The 10,277-nt window shown below is 37.6% G+C and overlaps 1 protein-coding gene across 1 annotated transcript in view; it reads right to left on the bottom strand.

The window, feature by feature from the left end:
- Positions 1 to 1,653: 1,653 nt before the first annotated feature.
- LOC119811870 (zinc finger protein 431-like) overlaps positions 1,654 to 10,277 on the bottom strand; it is a 32,062-nt gene continuing 23,438 nt past the window's right edge. Inside the window, exons 2-7 of the mRNA XM_038326016.1 lie at positions 8,570 to 8,696; positions 6,568 to 6,628; positions 4,550 to 5,460; positions 4,367 to 4,471; positions 3,938 to 4,286; positions 1,654 to 2,788 (exon numbers count right to left, since the gene is read on the bottom strand). Coding sequence (XP_038181944.1) covers positions 2,779 to 2,788; positions 3,938 to 4,286; positions 4,367 to 4,471; positions 4,550 to 5,460; positions 6,568 to 6,628; positions 8,570 to 8,696 — 1,563 coding nt within the window. The 3' untranslated portion in view covers positions 1,654 to 2,778. The remainder of the gene's footprint in view (positions 2,789 to 3,937; positions 4,287 to 4,366; positions 4,472 to 4,549; positions 5,461 to 6,567; positions 6,629 to 8,569; positions 8,697 to 10,277) is intronic.

Raw genomic sequence — 10,277 nt, 5'->3', positions numbered from 1 at the left:
TCATTTACAGAGTTGGCCTGTGATTCCAAGCACCCAAAAGACAGTTCAGAATGCTCTGAAACTTCAGTCACAGAGGGCCTGATGAGATCTTCTGCTTTCCACTAGAATGGACCTGATATACATTTTGTATGTATGGTGGCAAAACTTATAGCCCTAAATTTTAATTCTTTTAAAATATCACATACATGAAGAAAACATTTTTTTACAATCTGGAATGACATATAAGTGTGTGTGTGTGTGTGTATTTCATTTGCCTCTCATTTGAATATCTGGTGACCTAAGAGGCCAGAAGAGGCATCAGATCTTCTTGAACTGGAAATACAAGTAGTTCTGAGCCAGCTGATGTGGGTACTAGGAACCAAACATGGGTACTCAAGAGGAGCAGTACTACAGAGAAAATCTTTCAGCTCTGAAATATGTCATTATAATTACTCCTATCACTTAAGGGACTCTCCACATTTCTTTTGTTTCCATTGTTAACATGGTTCCCTTAAAGAATGCAAAGATAAAAAGGTTTTGATGAAAACAGTCGGAGTCCAGTTAGATTACAGTAAAATTCCATAACCTGAGACATGCTCTTTTTTTCTGGAATTTCTTAATTGTTTAAGACAGGATATCTCTACATGGATGTCCTGGAACTCACTATGTGAACCAATCTGGCCTCAAAATCAGAGAAACTGGACTGTTACTGTCTCTCCCTAGTGCTGGAATTATAAACATGCACCTCTAAGACCAGCTATGTTTTAAAATGACTTATGAATGAGAAAATAAAAGGGTAAAATGAGACTTAAATAAGAATCATTGCTTTGAAATTCTATAATAATAATAACAAACTGATAAATCATTATGTTCTCAACAATTGGGTTATTTTCTTTGCTTTGTTAAATTCATCCACTAAAAATGTTGAACTATGTGTGTATTCACCTGTGCCATGGCGTGCATGTAACAGGGTAACTTACAGGTGTCTATTATATACTTCCCCTATGTGAGCTTTAGAGCTGAAACCTAAGGAGTCCAGTTTGAATGCAAATGACTTCATATGTGCATTATTTTGGGTATAAACTTTTTTGTGTATGTACTGCTATGTGGCTGTGCATATGCTACAGCCCAAGTGAAGAAATAATAGAAAATTTATATGAGTAATATGTGTCTCCCAGAACGTGAACTCAGGTTCAGTTACCTGAACTCAGGTTCAGTTACTTTAGCAGCAACCAATTTTACCCACTGACAAACTTTGGCCTTCATTTGTCATTCTGTGGAAGTGTTTGGAACAAATGCTTAGTCCTCAGAATAAACTAACACATCCCAAAATTAAGAAAAAAGAGAACAAGCCGGGCGGTGGTGGCGCACGCCTTTAATCCCAGCACTAGGGAGGCAGAGGCAGGCGGATCTCTGAGTTCGAGGCCATCCTGGTCTACAAGAGCTAGTTCCAGGACAGGCTCTAGAAACTACAGGGAAACCTGTCTCGAAAAACAAAAAAAAAAAAAAAAAAAAAAAGAAAGAAAGAAAAAAAGAAAAAAGAGAACAGAAAAAGAGCTAGCAGCACATCACTTTCATTTACAAATAAGATTTATTATTCAAATTGTCCTGTTTTCTTCAGCCTTTAGGTAACAATATGTTTACATACCAAAAGACATTTTATTGTTACGGTGTTTCAACTAATCTTATTTGAGCATCACTGAGACAGTTAAGTGGAAAATGTCTGTGGTGTGTAAGGCTGGATCATGAACTTGATATTCATATAAAGATGGCAAAAAGTGGACTGTGCAAAGTTGTCTTCTGGTCTTGACATATCTATCATGATGTCAAACCTATAATCACATCTCATAACACACACACAGAGAATTTTTAAATAAAACTCATTGCTGTTACATTATCTGGCATCTCTTCATAATTCCCGTAGAAGGCAGTGCTTTAAGATGAATTGCCAAACAGATAACTAAGGAGAACACAAAGAGCATGGAACATCAAATAATATACGTATATGCATATCAAATCAAACTCTGTTGTGAGATATACAGTAAATTATTATTTATTCAATTTTATTACATCTCTACCAGAGAGATGAAAATGCTGCTTTGGATACACACATGAGGTATTTATTGATTATTGTATCCTCTTCTATTAAGCATTTTAATGCCAACATTGTTAAAATGTTTAAACAAAATAGCACATGCAGTGGGCACATCTTCTATCCTTGGACTTGTACCCAAGCGTCTGATACATGAGAAACAAGAGTTGAAATGTATCCCTGACTAATTACTGACATCCAAACCTAGGTGGATAACAAACATCTCAAAGGACTTTGTGAAAATATGAAAAACAAAACTGGAACAACAACCCACCACCATTTCACAGATACCATTGCTTTAAAAGTATGATCACATATTGCCTGATATTTAAATAAACAATGGACTACTTGGATGGTAGGTATTCCATTCTATACAATGAAGTAAAAAAAAAAGTATCTACCAATCAACCGAAAGTCCAACAGAAGATGAGCAGAAGCCACAGTAGTAATACAAGAACAGCTTAACAAAATGGAACAAATAGATCAGCCACACACACAGCAAACTTCATTACCTATTCCCAGAGTTTCAAAATACAATCCACAAACACAACTGTTAGTCGTTAACATGACACTAGTTTGAACATGGCACATAATTTACTTCTTTCAGGCACTGATGAAAAAGAAGAAAAAGACTTTTTCTTGAAAATGTAAACAACTGTGATGTTTAAAGTCTCTATCAAATTGTTTACATAAATAGGGTTTTTCTCTCAAATGTTTCCCGTTTCCTAATATCAAGATGATATATAAAGGCTATAAAATATTTACAGTGTAAGAGACATGTTCAAGCAGTAAAGACAAGTCCATTCCCAGGGACCAAGGTCAGGATTTTGATAACTTCCTAAAATTTTTGCTACTAGAAAATTAAAAGGTCTAACCTTCTTGTGAACCAGGATAAACATGTACATACCCACAAAGACACATTGATACCACAAAATTAAAGCTAAAACAAGTCATTAAGCAAATTATCACTTGTGAATGTTTGTCCCATTTATACCAGTAAAACAGCAATTTTCTTCATCATGGATTGGTTCGTGTAACAGAAAGCAAGTTAGTAGGCTTGAAGTCAGAGAAATCAACCCTACTCCATAGATGGTATCATTTGGGATGATTTAGGAAATGTTGCCCTGCTGTAAAAGGTTTGCCACTCAGGTGGGCCTGAGAGTTTACGTCCTCACACCATTTCCATTTCGAACTGCAGGCTGGGGAAGTGAATTCCTAGCTTCCTGCTCTGGTTGCTATGTCTGACATTAGGTGCCATGCCACTTTCATGGTGATCCTGTATCCCTCTGGAATCAAGGACCCTTTTGTAAGCTGCCTTAAACTTGTTTTCACTACAGCAACAGAAAAGGCACTAGGTTACATCCCTAATGTTTAATACCTGGATGAGTCATTTCATACAGTTGAAGAAGTATGAATGTGAAAGGGTAACCTTTTCATTTAAATTCATAGGGCTTTTGTCCATATGAGTTTGAATACACAAACAAAATGAAGAGGGATATCACGAAGCTTGAACAGATTGTTGACAACTGCCAGATTTTTCTCCAGAAAAAGTAATCTTCTGTATCTAAATGTTAAGTGTGTTGGCTAAATATCTTGCCAAATTCTTTGTAGATAGATTCCATTCTGCATTAGTTTTTTTTTTCAGGTCCTCAAAGAGCATTGTAATATGCAAGAGCTATATTAGATCAATTACACATTAAGAGTTTTACTCTTGTATGAAGACTACCATGAAATGCATAACTTTACCACACTGACTACATTTAAAAGGTTTCTCTGCAGTATGATTTTTTCTCATGGATTCGAAGACTGCTGACACACGCAAAGGCTTTATCACACTGATTACATTTGTAAGGTTTCTCTCCAGTGTGTGTTCTTTTATGTTTCTGGAGATTACTGTGTTGTGAAAAGGCTTTACCACATTGATTACACTCATAGGGTTTCTCTCCAGTATGTGCTCTTTTATGAATTTGAAGATGACTGTGACGTGCATAGGCTTTACCACACTGAACACATGCATAAGGCTTCTCTCCAGTGTGTATTCTTTTATGTATTAGAAGATCACTGTGATATGCAAAGGCTTTACCACATAGGTTACATTCATAGGGTTTCTCTCCAGTATGTGTTGTTCTATGCATTTGAAGATGTCTGTGACATGCAAAGTTTTTATCACACAGTTTACATTCATAGGGTTTCTCCCCAGTATGTGCTCTTTTATGTATTAGAAGGCTACACTGATATCCAAAGGCGTTACCACTCTGCATTCATAGTGTTTCTCTCCAGTATGTGTTCCTTTATGTTTTTGGAGACTACTGTTATATGCAAAGGCTTTATTGCATTGATTACATTTATAGGGTTTCTCTCCAGTATGTTTCCTTTTATGTTTTTGGAGGCTGCTGTAATCTGCAAAGTCTTTACCACATAGATTACATTTGTAAGGTTTCTCTCTACTATGTGTTCTTTTATGTATTTGGAGAGTACTGTGATGTGCAAAGGCTTTATCGCATTGATTACATTTGTAAGGTTTCTCTCCAGTATGCGTTCTTTTGTGTATTTGAAGATAACTATGATATGCAAAAGCATTACCACAGTGATCACATTCATAGGGTTTCTCTCCAGTATGTGTTCTTTTATGTATTTGGAGACTCCGATGACATCCAAAGGCCTTACCACACTGAATGCATTCATAGGGTTTCTCTCCAGTATGTGTTCTTTTATGTTTTTGGAGATTACTATTATGTGCAAAGGCTTTATCACACTGATTACATTTGTAGGGTTTCTCTCCAGTATGTGTTCTTTTGTGGTTTTGGAGACTACTCTTTTGTGCAAAAGCTTTACCACACTGATTACATTCATAAGGTTTCTCCCTACTATGTGTTCTTTTATGTATTTGGAGAGCACTGTTGTGTGCAAAGGCTTTACAACACTGATTACATTCATAAGGTTTCTCTCCAGTATGTGTACTTTTATGTATTTGAAGATTACTGTGATAGGCAAAATCTTTACCACACTGATTGCATTCATACGGTTTCTCTCCAGTATGTGTTCTTTTATGTATTTGAATATAACAGTGATATGCAAATGTTTTACCACACTGGTTACATTCATAGGGTTTCTCTCCAGTATATGTTCTTTTATGTGTTTGAAGATGACCAAGTCTTGAAAAGGCTTTTCCACACTGATTACATTCATAGGGTTTCTCGCCACTATGTGTTCGTTTATGTATCTGGAGCATACTGTGACATTCAGAGGCTTTATCACACTGAATACCTTTATAGAGTTTCTCTCCAGAATGAATTCTTTCATGACTTTGAAGAGGACTGTAATATAGAAAGGCTTTAAGACATTGAGTATATTCAGAGGGTTTCTCTCCAGAATGACTTCTTTCATACCTACAAAGATAATTAGTACATGTTAAAGCTTTACCCCATTAATCACTGACGAGTCTTGACATCTGCATCAGTTAATTTACAATTTAGTCTAATTGTAAAGAACAAGGCTTTTACATTCTACAGGGTTTATACTCATGGCACTCCCTTCATTAAGGGCTGTTTTCTGTCTCTGAAGATGCCTATGATGGTAAAAGCCTTTATTACATGGCTCACATGTAATTTACAGCATCTTCCTTTTATATAAGATTTTTCACAATTTAAACAGAACTGAAAGAACTCAGAGCCTTACCATACTTATTGCATTCCTAAGTTTTCATATGGTATGAGTGATACTGCATTTGCGGGGGGAACCAGGACATACAGAAGTATTTATACATTCCAATACTCATAGAGCATTTCCACAGTGTGAGTTTACTGATATAGTCCAATGACATTGGGAAACCAAGTAATTGTAAATTTGTTTCACATTTAACAATTCTGCTCAGATGGAGGACTACTTCATATGCCCTGACTGTTCTGGGAAAGAGTTATGTAGCTTCTTCCTATGTCTAGGTGCTCTCATGGCTTGTATACAGAGTGACTATGAAATACCTAGGTTTCAATATTGCATGCACACACTTTGACTTTCTGTTCCTGATAGACATGCAGTATAGGGATTAAGGTTACTTCACAACAAACTTTCTGACTCATAAATGGCCAATCTTAACTGAACAGACTCACAGAATGTGAGTAACAATAGCTTTACTGTGGACTATTTACTTGTTAGAAGGTTTTGGACATAATACTTATCACCTATTCAATGTATATACTCTGCAATATCTGAGTAGGATGAAACTAAATGGATTTTTAGTTCAAGAACATAGCTTCCCTAAAGATATGAATCAAATAGTGATATCAGTTAAAGCAGTTAATTCCTTGTTTTCTTTCTTAGAGGAATGTCTTGGAAATATAGATCAACTACCTGAAATTGAGGTGTTTTTTTTTAATTTCATGATCATCATTGCAGTTTAACTTGTGCTTATTTGTATTGTTGCTTTTCTTTGAAATTTCCAGGACACATTAAAATTTCTTCAGAGAACATTTGTATCAGCTTGCACATAAAATTACCTTCCATGTCTTCTAGAATTTTGGCAATGTTCTTCAATGTTATGGTTTTTCCGACTGTAGCCTAAAATATAGTTCAAAAAATGTATGATATATTATTAGAAATTGTTCACAATTTAATTTACTAGATTCAGAGAACCTTAGACGCTTGCCTAATTATTCACTTCATTCTTCCTCTTTCTCAACTAGAATTATACACACGAACCAATAAACAAGAAATGCGGTCCCCTTATTTTGAAACATAAAGGAAAATCCCCAGTCTTACCTCCTGAAACTGAGAAGCTTCTGTAAAGCAAAGGTCACTGTCATTAAGACAAGAAGGCATTCTACTGACTGGGAGAAGATCTTCACCAACCCTGCAACAGACAAAACATATGATCTCCAAAATATATAAATAACTCAAGAAACTAGACTTTAAAATTCTAATTAACCCAATTAAAAAATGGGGTACTGAACTGAACAGAGAATTCTCAACAGAAGAAGTTCAAATGACCAAAAGACACTTAAGGTCATGTTCAATCTCCTTAGCGATCAGGGAAATGCAAATCAAAACAACTTTGAGATACCATCTTATACCTGTCAGAATGGCTAAAATCAAAAACACTAATGATAGCCTTTGCTGGAGAGGATGTGGAGTAAGGGGAACACTCAGCCATTGCTGGTGGGAATGTAAACTTGTGCAACCACTTTGGAAATCAGTGTGGTGTTTTCTCAGGAAATTGGGAATCAGCGTACCTCAGGATCCAGCAATACCACTCTTGGGAATATACCCAAGAGATGCCCATACTACAAAAGCATTTGCTCAACTATGTTCATAGCAGCATTATTTGTAATAGTCAGAACCTGGAAACAACCTAGATGCCCCTCAATGGAAGAATGGATAAAGAAAGTGTGGAATATATACGCATTAGAGTACTACTCAGCGGTAAAAAACAATGACATCTTGAATTTTTCAAGCAAATGGATGGAAATAGAAAACACTATCCTGAGTGAGGTAACCCAGACCCAACAAGATGAATATGGTATGTACTCACTCATTAGTGGATTCTAGCCATAAATAAAGGACATTGAGCCTATAATTCATGATCCTAGAGAAGCTAAATAGGAAGGTGAACCCAAAGATAAACATATATACATCCTCCTGGAAATTGGAAGCAAACAAGATCCCTGGGCAAAAGTTGAGAGCATTGGAGAGAGGGGAGGGATGGGGATGGGGTTGGCAGAAGGGGAGACGGGTAAGGGGAGAGGGGGAGAGGGAAGGGAGAAGGGAAAGACTGGGGAGAGCTTGGGGAACTGGGAGTGTGGAGATGGAGGAAGGGCAGATATAGGAGAAGGGAAGAAGATATCTACATTAAGGGAGCCATTTTAGGGTTGGCTCTAGAGGGGATCCCAGGTGTCCACAGTGTTGTCCCCAGCTAGGGCCTTGGGCAGCAGAGGAGAGGGTGCCTGAACTGGCCTTGCCCCACTATCACACTGATGATTATCTCGAATATCACCATAGAATCTTCGTTTGGCAAGGAATGGAGATAGAGACACAGACCCTCATCAGAGCAAGGACTGAGCTTCCAAGGTCCAGTTGAAGGGCAGAAATTCAGGGCTGCGAGGGGTTGGTCCACCCACTGAGGCAGTGTGCCTATTCTAATGGGAGTTCACCAAATCCAGCTGGACCGGGACTGAAAGAGCATGTGATCAAATCGGACTCTCTGAATGTGGCTGACAATGGGGGCTGACTGAGAAGCCATTGATAAAGGCACTGGGACTTGTTTTTACTGGATGTACTGGCTTTTTGGGACCCTAGTCTATTCAGATGCACAGCTTCCTAGGCCTGGATGTAGGGGGGAGGGCCTTGGACTTCCCACAGGGCAGGGCTCTGTGCCCTCTCTCAAGCAGGGAGTGGGAGGGAGGAGGGGAAGTGGGGGAGTGGGAGGAGAATGGGAGGAGGGAAGGAAGTGTAAATTTTTTAAAAGGAAAAATAAAAAGAAGAAAAGAAAATCCCCAATCTTACCTATAGCAGTTAGGTTCCTGTAGGTCTCCAGCATTACATCTCTGTACAGGCTCTTCTGGGAGGGATCCAACAAAGCCCACTCTTCCCAACTGAAGTCGACATGCACATCATCATAGGTCACTGCATTCTTAAATGCCCCATACATGTATACAAAAGAAAGCATGACACCGACAGCATTGAAAATGTATACTTCTTTGACAATATAGTCTCATAATTCTGGTGCTCCCCATACTTATTGCATGACACTGAATTTTAATGTAATCATCAAGTCACTTTAGAAGTAAAATGAATAAGAGATGCACTTGTCATATCTGCATCCTTTGAAAGCTAAATGCCAATTAACAGAGACAGAAGAAGATCAACAGTACTGACTACACACCAAAGAAATTGAATGATCAATTGTTAATTACAAAAAAGACAGGCAAGCTGGGTGTATTGGCTTATGCTTTTAATACTAGCGCTCATGAGGCAGAGGCAGTTGAATTTAATTGAGTTAGATGCCACTGTGGCCTATTTAGTGAGTTACATATTAATAGCACCCTATCTCCCTCAGAAAAATCAATCAAAGTTCTGTACTGAAGTGCCCCAGTTTAAACTGTACCATTAATAAAATTTGTACTAAAAGGGATGTGTAATTTTACAATTAAAATGGACAATAAGGGCTGGAGAGATGGCTCAGCGGTTAGGAGCACTGACTGCTCTTCCAGAGGTCCTGAGTTCAATTCCCAGCAACCACATGGTGGCTCACAGCCATCTGTAATGAGATCTGGTGCCCCCTTCTGGTGTGCAGGTATACATGGAAGGAATGTTGTATATATAATAAATAAACAAATCTTTAAATAAATAACTAAAATGGACACTAAAACATTAGCAATGTAAATATTGATCATAAGTAAAAACAATAGGACAGTTAAGATGGCTCAGTAGTTAAGCGTGCTTGCTGGTCTTGCAGACGGGTGTGCTCAACTGCCACTACTTACTGAAGGGCTCCCAATTACCCATTACTCCAAGTTGTGGGGTTCTGAGGTGATCTTATAACTACTGGGGGAACACACATATGTGGTGTATAGACATGCATACATGCAGAAGACTCATATCTGTTCTAAAGGATTCAAAATAAACAAAGTAGGTAAGAAGAATATAACACACCTGTCATCCAATGACTCGGAAATTGCCATCCTGGGAAAAAAGAATGATACCCTCTGCCAAATTTGATAATTCAAGATTATGGGTGGTGTCCAATACAACAGCATATGCTTGATACGTACATAAGCCTGTATTTCAGGCCCATCAGTCAATAATAATAATAAAAAAATAGCAACAACAACAACAACAAAACCCAGGCGTGTTTGCCCAGCTTTAATTCCAGCATGTAGGAGCCAGAATCATATGGATCTCTGGGTTGAGGCTATAAAAATGCAAACTCAGTTCACCTATGAAAAGACACAGTCTAACAGAATGGATACTAAAACAGGAGCCGTCCTGCTGCTGCATACAAGAAACACACCTCATCTTCAAAGACAGACATTACTTCAGAGTAAAAAATTGAGAAAAGACTTCCCAATCAAACAGACCTGATAATCAAGCTGGTGTAGCTATCTAATATCTAACAAAATATATTCCAAACTAAAATTGATCAAAAAAAGATGGAGAATGATATTTCATATTCATCACAGGAAAACTCTATTGAAATGAAATTTTAATTCGA

The sequence above is a fragment of the Arvicola amphibius genome, chromosome 4, assembly GCF_903992535.2.
Source record: "Arvicola amphibius chromosome 4, mArvAmp1.2, whole genome shotgun sequence".
NCBI lineage: Eukaryota > Metazoa > Chordata > Mammalia > Rodentia > Cricetidae > Arvicola > Arvicola amphibius.
Note: the sequence above shows the minus strand (reverse complement) of the source record. Positions and strands in the feature narration are given on the sequence as shown.